Genomic DNA, 22,180 nt, shown 5'->3' with positions numbered 1-22,180 from the left:
GTAAAGAATTTTTTCCTGATATCTAATCTAAACCTTCCCTGGCACAATTTCTGTCCATTTCCTCTCTTCCTATCACCTGATACTAGGGAGAAGAGACCAACCCCCCACCTCACCACAACTTCCTTTCAGGTAGTTGTAGAGAGCAATGAGGTCTCCCTTTAGCCTCCTCTTTTCCAAACTAAACAATCCTTTTCTCCAGGCTAAACAACCCCAGTTCCCTCAGCTGCTCTTTATAAGACTTATCTCCAGACCCTTCACTGGCTTTGTTCCCCTTCTCTGGACATGCTCCAGCACCTCAACATCCTTCTTGCAATGAGGGGCCCAAAACTGAACACAAAATGCGGCACTTTGATGATTTTGCAGTGGGGTCCAGTGCTGAGTACAAGGGTATGATCACTTCCCTGCTCCTGCTGGGCAAACTATTCCTGATCCAAGCCAGGACGCTGTTGGCCTTCCTGGCCACCTGAGAACACTTCTGGCTCATGTTCAGCTGGCTGTCAAACAGCACCCCCAGTTCATCTTACGTGAACACATTTCACAGTTGAACAGCAAATGACTATGGCATGAACCATTTCAGCTGGTTTATTACCGGTAAATATCTGCAATATATTCCTTAATGGAGGCCACAATGGAAAAATATGAATGGAAACCCACATTTCCCTGTTTGTCAAGAGGAACAGTAACTGCAGCTGACTTAATTACAGCAGGAATTGACAGGGTTCCTCTGAGGAGCTGGTGAAATCTTTCTGATCAGAGAATATAAATACAAAGAAAGTTATACTGAAGATCTGTTAGCTCTGCAGTGTTCTGTATACAGAGAACAAAATTACTTTTATGAGCCTTTGGCATGTTTCTATAAAAATGTAGTAAAGAAAACTTAGTGTACTGTGGGATTTGTTTGTTTGTTTGTTTTTCCTATGAAAACAAATGCTACATGGTCCTTTAAGAAGGTATTTCTCCCAAAATGCAATAAAAGGTATCGATCACTGCACATCCCAGATCTCACAGAGAAGAGGTGTGAATTTGTGATCATTCACTCTCCAGGACATCAGCATCTCTGCATGGTGATGGTTAAATGTCCGTAGTTCTGGGAGACGGCCCAGGAGACAGGCAAAGTGTTGAGGGTTATCTGGGTGGTGAAGTTTGCAGCATTTCTGGAGAATATCCAGCAGGGGTTCTTGAAGCCTTTCCACAGACTCTCTGTCCTTTATGTATTGTCGATCTGGTTATGGTGTTGAAAGAAAAGAATTAGTTAGCAAATGTAGGCTCTGATACAATGTAAATGTTTACACTGATAAATGATTATAAAAGTGTTCCAAAATTTGCACTGAGCACTGTGGTTCACCCCTACCAAGAATAAAGAATATGCATTTTCAAATTAAGAGGGACTGAAAATGCTTTATATTGTATTTTGGCTTGGAGTTTTCATGTAAGCTTCCCTTCTCTAGCTAAAGAAAACTCTCAACTTTTCCAGAAACTGAGGAGTTTTTACTTGGATCTGTTGCTCTGGTATTGTATCATCACCTCCCAATGGAGTTCTGTGCCTCAGTATGTCGTGCAAGAACTGCTGCAATGCACTGCAACAACTGAGCAGCATGGCTAATGATCTTGGAGGTGCAGTACAATTGGGGAATGTGGTCAGTAGACATGCAGGTCATCAAAGGGAAATCAAAGAACTTCATCCAGAGTCCAGAAGAGGGCCACAAGGATGATCCAAGGGCTGGGGTACCTATGCTATGAGGATAGCTAGGGTTGTTCAACCTGGAAAAGCGAAGACTCTGGGGGCATCTTAGAGCTGAATACCTGAAGGGATCCTACAGGAAGGCTGGAGAGGGACTTTTCATAAGGGTGTCTAGCAATAGGACAAGGGGGAATGGTTTTAAACTGAGTAAGAGTAGGTTTAGACTGGATCTAAGGAAGAAGTTCTTCAGCACAAGGGTGGTGAGACTCTGGAGTAGGTTGCCCAGAGTGTTTGTGGATGCCTCCTCTCTAGAGAGGTCCAAGACCAGGTTGGATGTGGCCTTGAACAACCAAGTCTAGTTGAGAGGCATCTGCCCATGGCAGGGAGATGGAAGCAGAAGATCTCTGAGCATCCCTTCCAACCTAAGCCATTCTGTTGATTCTGTGGTCCTCAGGTGAAATTTCTTTGTTAGAAAAGAGTTATCTTTTTCTTCTGTGCATATGGAAGTAAATGTTCAGGTATTTGGAGAAGGAGGGAAAGAAAAGAATGAAGGCTTTGGTCCCTGAAATGTTTGGTGTAAACAGATTTTCTGAGCCACACTGATTCAGTGAGTGATGGAATTGCTTCACCATTTGCATGAAATGAAACCTCAGTGTCTGCCTTTCATTTCCTTGGAGCATCAGGGCTCTTCCATCCCTATGACAGTTTGTTTGAAACACTACACAATTTCTCCATGTTTTGCAGGTAGAGTTGGTTAGTTTTGTGTTGTCAAAGTTTTTAGAGGGAGGGGTTGGGGGAGTAATCAGGGCTGAGATTCTATTGTGCAGGTATTTCTGGTCAGTTTTCATCACTTCGTAGTTGTGAGGGCAACTAGCTACCATTCTTCTGCTTTTGGCAGCTGACTTAGTAAAGGCTGAAGACCTTCATTGCCATTCTGTCTACTAAGTTATAGAGTTTCCCATTTTGCCTCCAAAACTATGACATTCCACAGTAGTCTGTAGTGAGAAAATGCCATCTGGGATTTTCTGAAGGAAGAAGACTACCATGGTCAGCTATGAAGATATACCAGTTATGGTTTTTAAAGCAGGGAATTTAGGCACCTTTTGTTTTTCTTGCCTGCAAAACCAGATGGTGTGGCAGGACATCTGGAGTGTGGATTGATGTACTTGATTTCTAGTTTAAAAACTAGAATTGTACTGATTGTACTGAATAATGCTCACTTACTCTGTGTAGAATGTAGGTTTTTACAAGTCTCAGGTCCCACTCTTCATGCTTTATTTCCCCCCCCTCCCAAAACCAGTACCATTTAATTTTAGATTAAAAGTTACCTGGAGACAGAATAATTATGGCTGTGAGCAGTGCATATTCTTCTTGTGTCATCTTCAGCTCTCCAATGCTTTTATAAAAGTTAAACATTGGAGTTATGAAATCATCTGAGATACCTGTGAGAGGGAGGAAAAAAAATTATAATTTTTTTTTAATTGTTGAAGTACTATGGTTTGTTGCCACAGAGTAATTATTAAGTATTTGGCTGTTGTGGTGAGACAAATTTATTGCACAAATCAACTGCAAGACAGTTATAAAAGTGCAAGAATGTTCCTATTTTCCAGATCAAAGTAGAAAGTGCTGGCAATTCTTTTTGCATGGTTTCAAAGTCTCCTTTTAAGCAATTCCTTTTCCTCTACAAGATTGTCTCTAGCTCTTCAGGACAAATCTCCTATGTGTTCTTCTGTCTGTCTGCTGATATTCAAGCTGTCTTGTGATTCCAGGATGCACAGTTTGTGAAACAGTCCCCATGTTCCCTGCATTAGATGTATGGAAATCTCTCAGGGTGCATGGTTTAATTCTAGCCTAACTCAACCCTACAGCAAACTGCCTTAGGCAGTTCCTTCAGTTCTCTCCATAAAGAGACTTAATCGCTCCTTTTATGTAGCCTGAAACTTCAGCTGGATCTAGGATTACCTGTAGTCCAAGACCAACTTGCTTGCATCTACAACTACCTTATAGCATAAAGCAGTATGTTATAAAGTATGGAGACATAAATAATTAAAGTGCAGCCCAGTTTAAGGGTGGGATCATGTGATTCTCTCACCATCAGCAAAACCCTTTGGGGTTTATCATGCCAGCGGGGCTTCCTCTGACTTTGTCATCAGATCACGATGTTCTTACTTAGCCTTAAATTACAGATGTACTCCATTCTGCTTTTTGGTGTAAAAGAGAAGTAGGTCCTGTGACATAACTTTTTTAAATGGTGTGTGAGTCACTCAGAGCAGCCACTGGACTGTTGACAGCAGCTGCTTGCCACTGATGCAATGGCACCAACAAAGTGTAGGCAGCCAAACCTGTGGCTTGGTAGCAAGAACCCTTTGGCCCTCCTTGGATTAAAGGATGGCAGCCTCCTCTGTTCTCACAGATGAGTGCCACAGGATTTCTTCTCATTTTACTCTTAGGCTGTTGAAAGAGAAGCCTTTATATGACTTTATGTGGAAACTGCATGATATAATACAGTTTTGAGTGTTGCATACAACACAAAACTGAAGTCCAGGACCAGTGAGGTTTGGAGTGCCTCCAGTAGGGGGATTTAAAAATGAAACTCACAAGGTGGAACTCAAAAAATAGGAAACAAAGTCACTTGACTTAGCTATGAAACAGACAGTGAGAACTTAACTTCAATCAGTAGAATAGTTATGTGTTCCAACAGCCAAAGTACGGCTGGCAGGGTGTGGTTTATTTTGTGGCTGAATGATGTGTTCAAACATGTGACAGGACCAGCCTCTGTTCATTTCAGATTACAAGCCACAAATCTTGTTTTTGTAGCAAGTTCAACACTATTGAGGAGAGTCCAAGTCAGTTAAGCAGATATATATGATGTGAATCAGCTCATCCTATGGAAATTAGTAACACAGCTGGAGATTTATACAAAGCGAACACCAGTCATAGCATCAGAAGTCCTACAAGGTTTATGTTGCTGGTCATCAGTATTAACTATTTACAATTTTGAATGTGTGTTATTATTAATTTGGGGGGAACTACTCCTCTCCCTCAGGCACTTTTAAATGCCAAAGCTCCTTACAATATGACAGATGTAAGGAACACATCCATGCAACACACCAAAGTCTCAAAGTTCACATGAATCCAGAAAAAGGAAAAAAAAAAATAATAAGCCTAGCTGAGCCCTAAAGCAGGGCAAACGAATTCCTCTCATGGATGTGAATAGCTCAGCAATGACATGAGAAAATGCCAAGACAAAGTGGATATTTTTAGAAGTCTCTGTGCAAGGTATTGTGCTTCTGGGCATGAGCATCTTGGCAGCAGACAGGAAACGGGAGGGAGTGGACTGTGACTATGACTCCCATTGTTTCAGAGGGCTGGAGCACCTCTCCTGTGAGGAAAAACTGAAAGAGTTGGGATTGTTCAGTCTGGAGAAGAGAAGGCTCCAAGGAAACCTTATTGTAGCCTTCCAGTATCTGAAGAGGACTCCAAGAAAGCTGGGGAGGGACTTTTTAGGGTGTCAGGTAGTGATAGGACTAGGGGAAATGGAGCAAAACTAGAAGTGGGTAGATTCAGATTGGATGTTAGGAAGAAGTTTTACACCATGAGGGTGGTGAGACACTGGAACAGGTTGCCCAGAGAGGTGGTACTTCGAAGCCCCGTCCCTGGAGGTGTTTAAGGCCAGGCTGGGTGTGGCTCTGAGCAACCTGATGCAGTGTGAGGTGTCCCTGCCCATGGCAGGGGGGCTGGAATTGGATGATCCTTGAGGTCCCTTCCAACCCTGACAATTCTATGGTTCTATGATTGATCATTTGTTTCTCACAGAACCACAGAATGTTAGGGGTTGGAAGGGACCTTGAAAGGTCATCTAGTCCAACCCCTCTGCCAGAGCAGGATCACTTAGGGCAGACTGCACAAGAACACATCCAGGTGGGTTTTGAAACTCTTCAGAGAAGGAGACTCCACAACTTCTCTGGGCAGCCTGCTCCAGTACCCTCACAGTAGAGAAGTTTCTCCTCATTTCAAGATGAGAGCTCCTGTGCTCCAGCTTACAGAATCATAGAATGTCAGGGGCTGGAAGGGACCTCGAGACATCATCTAGTCCAACCTCCCTGCCAAAGCAGGATCACCTGCACCAGGTCACACAGGACCTCATCCAGGGGGTCTTGAATATGTCCAAAGAGGGAGATGCTACAACCCCCCGGGCAGCCTGTTCCAGTGTTCTGTCACCCTCACAGTGAAATAATTCTTCCTCCTGTTTCCATGGAACTTCCAATGCCTCAAGCTCATGCCCATTGTTCCTTGTCCTATCACTGGGCACCACCAAAAAGAGACTGGCACCTTCTCACATAAATGATTTGGTTGTTTTCTTCTCTCTCTTTTTTTTCCCCCTTTCTTTCTTTTTTTGGGGGTGGGAAGGGGATGAATCAGGTTTTCCACTGGATGAATTCATTGGTTTGCTGGCCACAAAGCTCCTTGAGTCCTATTGTTCAGTAGAGCAGAAGTGGGATGAAAATGATGCTGGTGAGCAGGGTGTGAACTAACTAATTCAGGCCCTCACTGGTTGAGGTGCTGTGTAAGCATGCAGTACAACAGTCCTCACCCCAGAAGCTAATAAGCTAGCATTAAGCAACTAAAGCGTGGATGGGTGAGCATAGAAGCAGATGTAATCCCAGCAGAGAGCTTCTCTGCATTACTGTGCTCCAAACAGAGAATTAAAACAAAGCAGAAGAGGTGAAGGGAAGTAAAAAGGGATATTTCAGCAGCAGAGCCAATTTACTCCTTCTACTACAGAGAACAGAACTTTGAAATCTTTAAACAAGTATATTGCCATGAGACAACATTGAACAAAACCATGCAAAAAATAGCAATTTTTAAGCTAGGATGATGGATTTTTTTTTTTTTTTAAATTATTATTAGTTACTAGTTTTGCCCTTACCCCATCTGTGCTGGAGTTTCCCTGTATGCATGTTACAGAGACCATTCTATCACAAGAGGGGGCTGTTTTCTAATGCAATTGAAAACACTTGAGTTTGGATTTATTAAGCTCACTAAGAAAGCAAAAAAGAAGCAGGAAACAGATGTTTATAGTTCTTGCCTTTTGGGGTTTTGGTTTTGTTTTTTTTTTTTCCCCTTATCTACTGTACAAGTTGTTGTCACTTCAACTCTTGTTATCTGAAAAAGAATTAGAGGTGATTCAGTAGCTCATAACTGGAAAGGCTAGAGGAGAAATGAATTGTGTGACTTTTCAAAATCATTGTTACAAATCATACTTCAAAAGGGGAAAAAAAAAAAAAAGAAAACCACAAATTACTAAATAGATAAAGTTATATTTCTGGCCTCACCAAGAACAGAGAAGTTAGCTCTGCCTAATTCTCTTTATTTAGATCAGACGAAGGCCCTGCACAGTCCTGCAGAGCTTCCTGGTCAGTGTTAACGGTGCCTCCTTAATTTTTATCAAGAAGGTTTCAAAACCTTTGTTTCCCACAGTGTTATGGGAATAAGAGCATGTCCTTCCTTCCTGCTGCATTATGCATCCTTCTGAATCACAGAGATTTCTCCCTAACCACCAGCCCAACTCTATCAGCTGGAGAATAAACTTGAATTCCTTCAGTTGATTTCACCGTCTTAGTGTATGACTAGCTGTAAAACCCAGCATGGGCAATGGGAAGCACCAGCTTTACTTGCAGCATTACAGTGGTGCAGATTTAAACCCTCGACCATTGTTCATTCAGCATCCCTCACTTCTTGCCACAGTTTCATGCTCATCTGTAGCTTAAAACACAACACTGGTTCAGACTTTGCCTTTTTTAGGGTTTTGTTCCTATTATTTCCCTTTGAATTTAAGATGATTTGCTTTCATACGGTTTACAGTTTCAGGCCATAAATAATGATCTGGTTAATGTAATCCTGGAATAGATTTTTTTTTTAATGTGGTTTAATGTGATTTTAATGTGATGGCAGTATTAGCATCTTGGTTTTGAGACAGTATTATCTCTTCTTATTTGGCTGTTTGGTGAAAGTGAATATATTAAACTGTTGCAAGAAGAAAGCTTGAGAGTAAGTACTAATTAACAGTAACTAGCACTGCCTGATTAATATGGATAAAGAGATCTTTTTTTCTTGATAAACAGAGGTGCCAGTGGAGATGAAACCAAGCATGCGCTAGTAGCTGGGTTATGAAAAAAAAATAATTACTCCAAAATTAATTGTCTTTCACAGTGTTTCATCTACCAGAACTACTTTACATGCTGCTTATGAGCTCTCTCTTTTAAGCTATATAAATGCCTCAGTGGCCATGACCAAACTCACCCTGAAAGGAGGGAGATCTAGCCAGTGGAAAAGATACACCATAGCACATGCAAGTGACCTCTCCTCTGCCATCATCTTGTAGATGTTAAATGACAACTTCAATGAGAAGTTAGCACATGTGCAAAGGAGAGCTCAGAATCAGGGCAGCAAAACTACATCTTCTCAAAAGCCACTGTGAAGCCAACATTGCAAGCAAAGAAACCTTGGTTTAAAAACACCCAAACCAACAACCAACCACAAACAAACTACATCTGCAAGGAGGATGCAAATGACTTTGCCACATACTACCCTTTGGTATTGGACTAAGTGCCTGCAGCCAGGAGACAGGTGAGGTCTGGCACACAGCAGCAGCATCTGCACTGTCTTGAGCAGGTCAAGTCTAAACAGGGTTTTGGCCTGGAGAAACACACTTGTGCAGAAGAAAAGAGATTGGTCCCCCTGACATCTGTTCCTGTTTTAAGGGGTATAAATTAACTCTGCAGATATGAGTTGAACACTTTTAACAACTTCATTTGTGATTCAAGAGCGTAGTACTGGCTAACTCAGTGTGCTTGACTGTGGAGCTCTCTATAGGAACAGAAAAGCTCTTTCCTATACTCTGCAATTTAAAGTGGTCCTAATTTCCAAATGTTTTGGGCAGTGTATCAATTTGGGTTCAGGTCACAGGATGGTGAGTGTCTCCTTCCACGTGGTTGCACATGACTGCCATGGGGAAAAGGACCTTGAGGGACTTGGTCGACAGCAGCTAAAGATGAGCCAGTGTGTGCCCTGGTGGCCAAGAAGAGCACCAGCACCCTGGCTTGGAGCCAGGGTATGGACAGCAGGACCAGAGCAGGGATCATACTCCTGTAATGGGCACTGGTGAGGCTGAACCTCAGACCCTGGGTTCAGTTTGGGCCACTTACACCAAGACAGATATTGAGGTGCTGGAGTGGATCCAGAGAAGGGCAACAAAGGTGGGGAGAAGTCTAGATCACAAGTCTTGTGAGGAGCAGCTAAGGGACCTGGGGTTGTTCAACTTAGAGAAAAGGAGGCTGAGGGCAGACATTCTGGCTGTCTACAGCTCCCTACAAGGTTGGAGCCAGGTGGGGGTCAGTCTCGTCTCCAAAGGAAGAAGTGACAGGACAAGAGGTAACAGTCTCAAGTTACCCCAGCAGAGGTTTAAGTTGAGCAATTTCTTCTCCTTGAGGGTTTTCATGGCCTGGCCTAGGCATCCCAGAGTAGTGGTGGATTTCCCATCCCTGGAGGGGTTTCAAAGCCATGGAGATGGGGTGCTGAGGGACATGGTTTAGTGATGACCTGGCAGTGCTGGTATAACAATTAGACTCAATGATCTTAAAGGTCTTTTCCCACCAAAACCAACCAGTGATTCTGTGACCATTTTGAGGGTTAGACACTTCAGACTCTGCAGTGAAGATCAGTTCATTTTGTTTCTCTACCCAAACCCCAGCACAAGAGGGTTATAATCGAATAATAAAAGCCAAAGGCAGTGGAAGTGGTTAAGTATCCAATGTTCTGGTGTCAAATTTTGCCTTTGGTTGCAGGAGTCTCTTGTCCAAATCAATGGGAACTTTGTCTCTCACATTCAAGGGGAAAAGGTGGCCTTTTGCCAGTGCTTTGCAACTGTGGCTGGTTTTTTTTTTTTTCCTTGGATTTCACTGTACTTCAGCACCTATAACCCATCCAGGAAGACAACAATATATTTCACAATGTCAGATAGCTTGCTGCCAGCTGAAAAATTTGGTCCAGATTCTTCTGGTTTTGTCCACATCACCTAGCATCTTATTCCCCCAATACTGAAATTAGGAGAATTGAAGGCTGAAATAAAATTCTCTCTCCTCATGACTCCTGAAAGGTAGTGACCTTAGGCAAACAAGCTATAAATGCTCCCTGAGAATACATTCAGTATCTCAGCAAGGTGTTTTTAAAATGTTGTACTGCTTGATAATGAGGAAATTTTGCTCTCAAAATAGCAGAAAGAAATTAAGCATTAAATTACCAGGATGTCAGCAGATTTCACAGAATGAGTCAATCAGTCACAATGTGATGTATGTGTAGTGAAGCATCAAATAAGGTAAGTGGCACAAGCTTTCACTAGCATAGTGAAAGGGGATAGCATAACAAGATGTCTGTCTGTATTTCTCATGAATTCTCAGTGTTAGAGTGAGTAGGAGAAGATTTCAGTCTCAGGAGCAGCTGATGAAAGAATTTCCATAACACCTTATGGAGAAAGACCATCAGGGGACCAACAAAGGCAGTCCCCTGAGATACACACACCAGGGCTTGAATAATGTGCTCAATAAAAACACAACCCATCAGCATGAGAATAAAAATGAATACTGCCAATGCTCAAAGGTCATCACCACCAGATCTCTGGTTTCTTTATCAGAAAAAAAAAAAAATCATGACTGCTGAAGTCATAAATATTAATAGATGAAAGCAGCTTCAAAGTGGACGTGATGGCAGGTGACAGAAGTCTGGACAGCTTGTGACTTTTCAGGCAGGATCCCTACCACCCTCCCTGATTTTATGGATACAGACATCAAGGTTGGACAATAGGGCTTATGTGACATTCAGGCATTTGTCTGCACCTTAAAAAAATGTGGACAGAGGTTCTGAATAACAACAATAATTTATGGCTGAGGACCTGATAGTGGTTAGGAACTCACTAGGAGCTGCTTCTTCCTTCTTTATCTATCAATTTAATTTCTGAACTCCCACTTCTCATCCTTTTCCTCTGCTGTTCTCTCATCTTTGAAGGGGTGTTTGGGTTACTCCTAACTCACCCTTTAACACAAATCACTTATTATAACAAATTTGCTGCAGTTAGTCTTTTTCCATGAAGTATATAGATCAAGCTGGATGAGGCTCTGGCCAGCCTGAGCTAGTGTGAGGTGTCCCTGCCCATGGCAGGGGGTTGGAACTAGATGATCCTTGTGGACCCTTCCAACCCTGATTAATTCTATGATTCTGATTTTATATATATATATATATATATATATAAAGAGGAGAGAAGCTTCAGTAATCTGCATTGATATGGATTAATTTATTTAAGATCTATTCTTAGCAAAAATTTAGGTTATAATTCAGTTGGAAAAAAAAAAAAATCTCTTAATGAGGACATTTGGATCCATGACAACTGATTACAGTTTCCAGGAAATATCTCTGGCCTTCTTGGCAGAACTAGACCAGAAAACATTTATATCACTCTAAAGTCACCATTTCCAATCTATCAAACAACAGCCTCTTGTAACAAATAAAGCAAAACAAAAACAACAAACAAACAAACAAAAAAACCCTACAAACTGTAAACCTAAAATTTAATGTGCTAAGCCAAACTCAATACATACCTTCAGCAAGTAAATTATTCTCAAGTTTCTTAATTATTTTCAGGGGTTCAAATGTGTTAATTTTGTATGCATCAGTGGTACCTTCACATTACTGATTTTAAGTTTCAGAACTGGGTCCAGCCTATTTCTATGACTAGTATTATGATTAAATGTTCTCCTGCCTCTTTGCCTTCTGATGATTAAAAAGAAGACCAAAAGCCAGCATATATAAATATATAAATATGCACACACATACATAGGTGTATATATAAAATATAGACAGACTCTCTGATTCAGAATTGTTATTACACTTGAATTTTGAATGATAGGTAGCTGAGGGTTGGATGAAGTTTGATGATCAACACAGAAAAAGAACAAAATAAACATCCAGAGGGGAGCTGTGAAGATGATCAGAGGGCTGGACCACCTCTGGGGACAGACTGAGAGAGCTGAGGCTGTTCAGCCTGGACAAAAACAAAGGCTCTGGGAAGACCTTCCAGTACCTGAAGGGGGCCTTCAAGAAAGCTAGGGAGGGACTTTTTACAAGGGCTTCTTGTAAAAAGCTGAGTGGGAATGGATTGAAGCTGGAGGAGTATAGATTTAGGCTGGATATTAGGAAGAAATTCTTTACAGTAGGGCTGGTGAGACACTGGAACAGGTTGCCCCCTCCCTGGAGGTGTTCAAGGCCTGGTTAGATGAGACCTTGAGCAATCTGGTCTAAGGGGAGGTGTCCCTGTCCTGTGGTGAGGGGGTTGGGACTGGTCTTTATGGTCCCTTCAACCCAACCCATTCCATGAATCTAGGAACATGCAATGTTTATAATTCTTCTCTGCACCTTGTGCAATCTGACTCAATTTTACCAGACCGACTCTAAGAATAGGTGGTTCCTCTCAATCATCTCCAGTAGCATCTTGAAATGTATTTGTTTATTTCCTTCTTATACTGATTGCTTTTGAAAGCATAAATATTGAATAATTTGAAATGGTGCCATTTCTTCTTCATCATTCTTTCATACTTTCTTGGAGTGCTGGTGGACAGGAAGTTCTCCATGGAACAACAATGTGCTCTTGTGGCCAAGAGAGCCAATGGGATCCTGGGATGTATCAAGAAAGGTGTCCAGCAGGTCGAGGGAAGTTCTTCTACCTCTCTACTCTGCCCTGTTGAGACCACACCTGGAATACTGTGTCCAGTTTTGGGCTCTCCAGTTCAAGAGAGACAGAGACCTGCTGGAGAGAATCCAACTGAGAGCCATGAGGATGCTTAGGGGACTTGAGCATCTCCCCTATGAAGAGAGACTGAGAGCCCTGGGGCTGTTTAGTCTGGAGAAGAGAAGGCTGAGAGGGGATCTGATCAATGTCTATAAATATCTGAGGGGTGGGTGTCAAGTGGAGGGGGCCAGGCTCCTTTCAGTGGTTCACAGTGATAAGACAAGGAACAATGGCTTCAAACTAGAACATAGAAGATTTCAGCTCAACATGAGGAGAAACTTCTTTACAGTGAGGGTGACAGAGCCCTGGAGCAGGCTGCCCAGAGAAGTTGTGGAGTCTCCTCTGGAGACTTTCTTTCCAAACCCACCTGGATGCATTCCTGTGCAGACTCCCCTAAGTGATCCTGCTCTGGCAGGGGGGTTGGACCTGATGATCTCCTGAGGTCCCTTCCAACCTCTGATATCCTGTGAGACTGTGATCACTGGAGACTTGCACTGGGTTTATTTGATACAGAGCAATTCGCAGTTCTTGCCATGTACTTATAAATAAACCTTTACCTTGTAACCTTTAGTCTCAAGGCTGAGTTAGATTTGTTCCAGATAATATAAAGAACAGCATTCAGATAAAGCTGTTTCATTGCTAATAAACACTTTTACTAGCTTTCCAAGGGCAAACCACTGACACAGAAGTGCAATGATGTGGTTTGGGTTTTGCCCATTGGACAAGGTACTTACCACTGTTGCGAATTCTTTCTTCTAAGAGGACAGTGTGTCCTGTAGGAAGTTTCCTGCTGAAGATCTCAGCTGAACGGAGGAACATGGCTTCTACTGCTGAGCCCTTCAGCAAAGCAATCTGATCTTCATGATCAAGAGTTTGGAAGCCTGTGGGGATATTAGGGGTAAGTAAGGCAGCAACAGAAATGTCCTTGCTGCTTTCTGCCCTTGAAGTTCTTCCATGTGAGGTGCTACACATACATGTGATTTTTTATGTTGATGTCAGTAGGGTTGCCAAGTGCTGTGCAATTTGAAACTCAGGTTCCAGAAAATTCATAAATTCATAGAATGGTTTAGGTTGGAAGGGACTTTTAATATCATCTAGTTCCAAATCCCCTACCATGGGCAGGGCCACCTTCCCCTAGACCAGGTTGCTCAAGTCCTCATCCAACTTGGCCTTGACAGAGATTTGGACCTCACTGAAGTTTATTAGAATTAGACTTCCATTTTGGTGTTTGTGGAACATCATAAGCAAAACCTAGTGGCATAGCACAGCCAATAGTGGGGATTTTGTCCAGCCTGATGCTGATCCCTAACATCTTCTACCTTGTTTCCATCAAAGCTCTCTATATGACTTTCCCACTGCAGTGCTGTATGCAGCTCTGCCCTTGCTCTGATGGCAAAAAGAGGGATTTGAAGCATCTCATTTTAAATGCTTCACCTTGCCTTTGGACTAATGTACTGTTTTACATGGAGGCTTCCTGCTGTGTTTTAAATATGCATACCTCTTTTTAGAGGGGAAAGACTAAAACTCACTGAAGAAATCAGGATTTTGATAACTTGTGGGAATACACAGCTGCTCCTCTAAAGGAAAACGAGGAGCTAAAGCTCATGGGAAGCTCTCCCCATACCTGTCAATGCAGGTACCTACTTTATACTCACCTTCTGAATCTGTGGGAAAGCACAGGAAAAGATAAAGCAGAGAATGAAAGAAAAAAGGTGATAAATTCTGCCAGTTGTACTGTAAATCAACACCCAAAAGAATAGATTATGCAACTACAAAACTCCTGCCTTCATTTCCTGCAAGCCAGCATCCCAGTTAGTGTGAAAACATGCAGTTACAACTGCAGTGCTAAGCTTTGAGGCAAGCCTGTAACACACAGAGGAAGGGTCCATACTGTGGGAATGCCAGATAAATAACATCTTCACACAGCCAAGCATCACAATGCACCTTCTTTAATAACCAGGAGCCTGTACCATGCCCAGTGTTCCTTCAAGGCAACATCTACCTGGGAGTTAAAAAAAAACCACTAATGATAAACTGAGGTTTTCTGTAGCTGTCCATAACACAACTGTGCAAGGACCATAAACATTGGTGCCACTAAGTAGGGAAAGCTCTTGTTTCAAGCTCACTGAGCTGGCATGATTTTGCTAGGAAGGAATGAATGCACATGATGCAGAGTCAAGTAAGTGCTGGTGGTAATTTAGAAGCAGGCTATTTGGCATTGCAGTGAAATATGAAAAGAAAATCTCTCTAGTGACCCAACCCTTTCTCTGAGCATTTTGTTTGACAACAGGCAAAGATTCTCCGAGTGGAGAATCTGAATTATTCAACATATCATTCCTCTGAGCACAAAGCTCCTTTTCTTTAGAGAGTGTCTGAAGAATGTGTATGTGTCAGAGGAGGAGGAGGAGGCATTTTTATGCAGTCTTCAAAATATACACAATCATTGCCAAATGGCAACAGAAAGGCAGGTGAATGTTGCAATAACAGATTCTGCCCCAACACATGGGACGTACCTGGTAGTTTTTTAGTGAACTCCACAAGAACCTGCACATGGCTGGTGGCCATTTCTGTCAAGATCAGAAAATTTCCTTCAGCGCTGAATTCCTCATGTAACTGTTAAAAAAGCAAACCAAACAAAATCTGTTAATGTTTGTTATCATTTCACATTTAAGAGCATAAAATGCAAGAATTATTAGACCGGATCAGGCAAGCAGTCCACCTACCACTGTGTTTTGTCTCCAGTGGTTGTCAAAACTAGGTATTTTGTAAAGCAACATTAAGTAAAAGTAGACAGCGTCCTTTCCTCTGTGTGGTGGGTTGAAATTACCCCCCCCAGATTAGGATTTCCAGACTAGCTCAGATGGAAGCAAATGAAGCTATACTTACAAGCAAAACGACAATCTAAATTTCCCTAGGCACAGCCTGAAACTACCAGAGTCTGGAATATCTGTCTCACTTTCAGCATCATGTCTAGCAATTAATGATTTAGGCACCTCTGGAGCTAGGAGTTCTGTATGTACCATAACATTAACCAAAACTCTTCCTACCCATTATCTTATTTCCTTTTTTAAGATGTATTTTGCCTTTGACATCCACAGCCTGCCATGGGAATAAGTTCATAGAGTCACAGATTCACAGAATGGTTTGAGTTCTACAAAACAGTTATGGGTTATTCAGCTCTCACTCTGCAAGTGTCTTCCTTTCAGTTTTCAAGGTTGATGACTTCAGAAATAATTTTCTACAGTTGCTTTGGTTTATTTTTTAAGATTGAACATGCCAGTCTTGTAGAGAGAGAGAAAAAACTTATTGCTTCTAAACTTTTCTTCTCCTCTCCCTGTTTCTCAACCTTTTAGCTCATCCTACTACAAAAACTGTGAGCTCTTAAAGGGAAAAAAAGAACAAGCCCACAAATCCAAAAAAACACCACCAACAAGAAGAATTACTAGAAGGTAGAGAGGAAAAGATGAGAGGATGAAAGAGAAATCCAAATCTGGAAAATGTTTACAATTTGCATTCAAAGAAATATTTTTAAGCTATCAGGGTGGTGTCTTTGTAGAAAGGAAGCTTAGCTGCAAGTAGAAATCAAATTGTACTGTAAAGCTGTAAGCTTTTACTCATAGCTTGCTCTACTACTTAGTACACCTAATTATGGCTGAGTACAAATATTTTCTGCTGTGTAATCCTCTGCTTCATTATCCCCATCCCAAAAACTAATCCACGTACTTACTAATTTTTTGGACACTTCCTGTGGTATTTGTTGTTTGCTGTATGAATCCATGATGTAATCAAGAAGATTCTGCTGTTCTGGGGTAAATTCTACTTTCTCCTATACTGACAAAAACAAAAGCCCATCATGAAATGCAGTCACAGAAATGATCTAACATCTCTTTAGGCAAAGGCTCTACACTTATTTCCCACACTTGAGGACCAAGCAGACAGAGACACAGATTTCTATAGGAGTGTAGAGAGGAGAGGTGAAGAATGCTTCTAAACTGCATGAGCTTGTGTGGTTTATCATCAGAAATAAGAGAAATGCTTAGCAAATAACTAGGTGTGTTCAAACTTTCATATTCCACTTCACTGTGTGTGATATATAGCTGACCTACATATCACAAAAATAAATACTTTATGGATTTTATAGATGCTTTACTGAATTTGGACTAAAAATATTAGAACCACTTCTATATCCAAGGTATTTCCTTGCCTTGGTGGGAGATAGGGTTTTTAATTAATAAAGAGAGCTCCAGAGAGTTTGCAAATACTCTGTATTCACGAGCCACGTTTAGCTCAAACATCACTGCCACAAGAATTTTCTTACCCTATATATTTTAGTTGTAGATGTCACTTGTTTCACGTCATGGCCTTCATTGTCTGTTTGATCTGGAGGCTGTTTCACATTTTTCCTTAGCCTTTTGGACTTGCATTGTATTTCTGTTAGCAGACCTAGAACATAGAATAGAACAGAGGGCAATTAGATTTATATATATGCTTCAGGCCCTAAACAGGTATGCAAACATGCCCAGGAATGCCCTTTACACTAACAAACCCACTTACCTGGGCAGATCAGTTCCTGAAGGTGGCATTATCCTGGGGTGTGAGTTTAATGAGATACACTAAGTACACACTAATGAGTAGTCTAGCCCAGCAGGAGCCCATCTGCAGAGCAAAACAGTTGGTTCTGGTCATCCAGCATCCACACAGTGAGAGTGTCAGGGGGAGTTTGCTTTGAACCAGCTCTGATCTGGTCTTAAAGGTAGCAATGGCAGTGTGCCAGAGTGTGCCTTTGGTTTAGTTCATCCCAAAGAAAACTCCTTCATGTGCTCTGAGACCCAAACCAAAGCACAATAAATGGGAACACCTGGAAAACTGCCATCAAGAGTGCTCCTTGCTTGATCCAAACTAGAGATCAAGGTGCCCTTGTTCTTGCACAGAGGGCATGGGATGTGTTCAGTCACCTCAAAGCAACATTATGGCTGTGGTGCAGAATCTTCACACAGAAACTTCACTCAGGAGAGAGGACTCCAAAGCTTTGACTGCTAGAGTGCTACTATGCAGATCAACAGCTGAAAATTAAGGCTCAGAAGTAACTCAGGCTGCCAAATACACCTTTAAAATTATCTATATAAAAGGTTACCTGGTTTGCATTTCTTTGTATTAGAAAACTGAATAAAGCCCTGGCTTTAATACAGGATTTTACTTGCCCTAATGAAAGGAATTTTACATTTGTGGGGGTTTTTTGTTTGTTTGTTCTAGACTATATTTCAGTACCTTGAAACAGGCAGCATCCTTGTGGATGTCATAAAAACTAGCAATTTGCTTGTGCTAACAAAAGAGAGGAACAATAGGTACCCTCTACAACCTGTGGAACCAAGCTAGAACACCCAAATGAAAAAGTAAAGAGCTAAGGATTCATCTAAAAATAAACTTATCAGCACAGAAGATTTTCCTGTCTTTTTTTTTTTTTTAATTTATTTTTTGAGCTTCTTTCAAGGATCCTTCCCATTCTTCCCCTTTGAAAAAGCAGAGCAGGAGAAGAGGCTCATTCTGTGAGTATGTGATGGTAGAGGAAGATACCATGAAAACAGTGAGTTCCGTTGTGAATGTTTTTAATTTCCTGTTTAAGCCCTATATAAAATAACCTACCTGAACCACTGAGAGAAGAGGAAATTTACATGATTAAAATAAGACCTGCAAAGAATACCTTGAAAGGAGTGGGATAGCAATGATGGAGATGATAATTGGTATCGAGCCATGTCATTTGTGCTGCTGCACAGCATTGTGCATTTCTTCCTCTAAAGTATTCAGTGCACCTTTGGGTGGCATTAATGGACCTGCACTGTTTCCCAGCAGTTTAGTAATTGGTGTACTACTTCCTAGGGAAAATTTGGTTTACATCTGTCCTAAGCAGTAAGCCTTTCCCTGTGCCCCCCACCCCGCTTCATGCTTCCTGTTGCTGAGTAGTGCCTTCACATCTTGTTCTGGTTCTGTTTGAGTTAGCTGGAAAACTCATGAGACACACAAGAGTTTATTTACTTCCTTTTTTTTTTTTTTTTTTTTTAACCTAAGGATTCAATTGGTAGTAAATGGATATTACCTTCCTGGAAGAGTGGCAGAACCTGGGTCTTCCCTAGGTAAACATTTCACTCCCCCCAACCACCCCAAAAGTTGTAGTTTATATCAAAAAGACAGCAAGTGACTAAAAGAAATGCTTAGTAATTTTCATCTGTCTGTGGTTTGTTTATAAAGGGGCAAGAATAGTTTTGCTGAGTAACCATGCCATAAACATTTATAAGATTTCACCTCCTGTTCAGAGGGGAAAAAAAAAAACCAAACAAAAAACCACCAACCAGAGACCTTGCAATTGCAATCCTACAAAATGAGTAAATGAAACAAAGTTCAAGGCAACCTTTTATTTCCCAAGCTGCTTCAACTTATTTCAAATAAATGCTCTATAGTACTAGCAGCTTTGAGTTTTACTGTCCTGGATTGCCTTGAACTAAAAGCAATTATGCAGCACACTCCCACTTAAAAGCCATTAAACAGCACCTTGCCAAACATCCTCATTGCAGTATATCAGAGCATGCTTATGGTTAAGTCATGAGCAACACGAGATCTGCAGTGTTTCCATTGCAGGGACAGACTCAGATGGCAGTGGCCCTCACTGGCTTTTGTTTCACATCTGCCAGTTTGTGAACATGATAGGCCAGCTTAAAAGTTTCATGTGGGCCCAGTCAGTATTATTTACACCAACCTTTTTTGCTTTTTTCTTTTTCTGTTGATGGGTTGTTTTCCTGTTCCACTGAGTCACTCGGGCTATTTTGAACCCTCCAAAATTTGGAACAATGGAGCTGGGAATCAGCACCAGAGGGGAGTTATTTTCTTCTGACAATTAAGAAGATAATAATAGAATCATAGAATGAGTCAGAGTTGGAAGGGACCACAAGGATCATCTCATTCCAACCCCTCTGCCATGGCCAGGGACACCTCACACTAGATCAGCCTGGCCAGAGCCTCATCCAGCCTGGCTTTAAACACCTCCAGGGATGGGGCCTCAACCACCTCCCTGGACAACCCATTCCAGGCTCTCACCACTCTCACAGTGAAGAACTTCTTCCTCACATCCAGTCTGACTCCCCCCACTTCCAGCTTTATTCCATTACCCCCAGTCCTATCACTACCTGATAGCCTAAAAAGTCCCTCCCCAGCTTTCTTGTAGCCCCCTTCAGAGTGCTGTCATCACAGTGGTAGTGCCTGCTCATGTATTTATGTATTGCATGAGAAGATGTCATATCTCTGGATCTTGGTAGCCTGTTCAATTTGCAGGATGAAAGATTAATTGCATTATGCTGGCAATGCATCCCAAATATTGACGGAGCTTTATTGTTTCTCACAAAACCAACGGTTAATATAGCATCTCCTGATCAGATGGAGGGGTAGAAGTATATTAAAAATTCCCAGTAGATTAATTTCCTGTATGAACCTAAATTGGCTTCACACATGTGTCTGCTAAAACGATTGGAGCCGTGGAGAAAAAAGAAATTGTAGCCTCGTTCATGGAAGGCAGAAGAGCAGACATTTGCAGCCTCTTTTCAAGGGGCAAACTTGCAAAAATAATGGGTTGACCAAAACTTTACTCAAAATGGAGTTTTAAATGTGTGAAACTCAATGAACTTTATAAGCTGTCAGTCTGACTAGAATATTTGCTTTCACATGAAACGTTCTTGAAGTCCATCATAGAACCATAGAATTGTTTCAGTTGGGAAAAAACCTCCAAGATCATCGATTCTTACCACCAACCTAAGATCATCATGGCCATTAAACAATGTTCCAGAGTGCTCTGCTCACATGTTTCTTGACTACCTCCAACTTCATTTCTGGAAAGAGTTCTACCTATGTGCCTATATGCAAGGCTGCAAAATCTGTAGTACAATGAGAAGAGCTAATATGGCTATAAAAAAGGGCTAGCCCTTAGCAGGCTTTGCCTGATTGCTGGGTGAGGTCTGGGAACACAAGCTTGGCAAGTCCACAGAAGCTTCCTGCTAGCAGCAGTCCTCCTCTTCAAAATGGCATTGTTTGAATGCCACAATTTGCACTTGGCTAGCAAGAACTTGACAGGGAAAGCCCCAGAAAAACTAGCAAAGGGAAGCACAAAAGCTTTCCTGCTCTGTCTTCTGCAACAGGCAAACTCTTCACTCACAAGGAGTCTCGCTTAGACTCACTTCTATGACTGCTTTTCCTTCCCACTCAAGCAGACTAATGGCTGTCACCTAGTGCAGGACCATCCTTCTTACACCAGCTCTCACATCCTTTGTTTCCCTGACCACCAAATAAATCCCATGGCTTTTAAGTGCATTTTGTCTCTTTCAACAGGACTTGACGCTAAGGCACAACATCATCTACAATGAGCTTTTTGCCTGCCAGATGACATCTTTTATAGCTGTTCTATTAAAACCAGTCTAATTAAATGTGGTGGGTTGAAATTGCCCCCCAACATAAAATTTGCCAGACCAGCTCAGTTGAAAGCAAATGGAGGTATATTTACAAGCACACTACAATGTAGAAATATGAAATGCAATGGATATGTTCAAAATATACAATCTTTACAATTTATAGCAGCACAAGAACCCCAAGGGGTTGCCAATAATTCCTTCTCTTCTCCCCCTCACCCCTGTACATGGGACAAGAGAAAGAAGGAGAAAAGCAGAGAGTAGCTTTTTAGTACTCAGCCATAACAAAGAATGCAGCCAAGGTCAGCAACAGCTAAGCAAAAGCTACCAGCTAGTATCTGCTAGAGCAAAGCAGCAGAAAAGAGAAAGTGTTAGTTTACACAACTAACTTTATGTTAGCTATTAAACCAGTAGGATTATTTACACCTTACCATTATTTCCCCTTTTACATCCAACGGTAATTCATTTGCACTCTCTCACTTCCTACTCCGTCTGTGAAAAAAAATTTTTCCTGGGCACAGCCTAAAACTGCCACGTGCACCAAACAGAGTATGTGATGGACACTGACCCCATGATGCAAATACCTGCATACATACATTCAGCCAACATGCCCATTTGCTTGCACTTCCTCAGCCGGCACTCCTGGCATTTCCTCCTCATGTACATGTCCATCTCGCAGTTGCCTCCGTTTTTACACTTGTAGACTGCGTTTTTGGTGATGCTTCGCCTGAAGAACCCTGCACAACAACAGCAGTGATACAAATCAAACACTTCAAGGAGCAAAGGAATCCAGCTGAAGAGCACTTCCACCTCCTGGGGCTTCCTGAACGTCACACGTGTTCTGCAGCGCTGCCTGGATGGCTGTGGTCACGGAATCACAGAATCAATAAGGTTGGAAAAGACCTCAAGGATCTGCAAAGTCCAACTTGTCACTCAAGACCACTAAACCATGTCACCAAGTGCCACATCCAATTCCCTCTAGTCTTGATATTTGTATTTATAGCAGTATCGAATCATCTAATTTAATAAGCTTACAAATATCTAAGGGTTCAGTGTCAGAAAGATGTGGCCAGACTCTTCCCAGGGGTCCCCAAGGACAGGACAAGAGTCATAAGCTTGAACATAGGAAGTTCCATCTAAACATGGGAAGGAACTTCTGTCTACTTTTAGAGTGGCAGAGCACTGGAACAGGCTGCCCAGAGAGGTGGTGGA

The 22,180-nt window shown here is 41.8% G+C and overlaps 1 protein-coding gene across 3 annotated transcripts in view; it reads right to left on the bottom strand.

Annotated features, from left to right (window-relative positions):
* Nucleotides 1-983: 983 nt before the first annotated feature.
* NR1H4 (nuclear receptor subfamily 1 group H member 4) overlaps nt 984-22,180 on the bottom strand; it is a 35,876-nt gene continuing 14,679 nt past the window's right edge. The window contains exons 3-9 of one of the 3 annotated variants that reach the window (XM_054386740.1): nt 21,553-21,705; nt 16,840-16,964; nt 16,249-16,347; nt 15,035-15,134; nt 13,256-13,402; nt 3,010-3,123; nt 984-1,222 (exon numbers count right to left, since the gene is read on the bottom strand). In XM_054386740.1, the coding sequence (XP_054242715.1) occupies nt 984-1,222; nt 3,010-3,123; nt 13,256-13,402; nt 15,035-15,134; nt 16,249-16,347; nt 16,840-16,964; nt 21,553-21,705 (977 nt within the window). The remainder of the gene's footprint in view (nt 1,223-3,009; nt 3,124-13,255; nt 13,403-15,034; nt 15,135-16,248; nt 16,348-16,839; nt 16,965-21,552; nt 21,706-22,180) is intronic. The other 2 variants (XM_054386741.1, XM_054386742.1) reach the window with 2 other exon arrangements.

The sequence above is a fragment of the Indicator indicator genome, chromosome 14 (genome assembly GCF_027791375.1).
Source record: "Indicator indicator isolate 239-I01 chromosome 14, UM_Iind_1.1, whole genome shotgun sequence".
Lineage (NCBI taxonomy): Eukaryota > Metazoa > Chordata > Aves > Piciformes > Indicatoridae > Indicator > Indicator indicator.
This window is presented reverse-complemented; position numbering and strand designations above follow the sequence as displayed.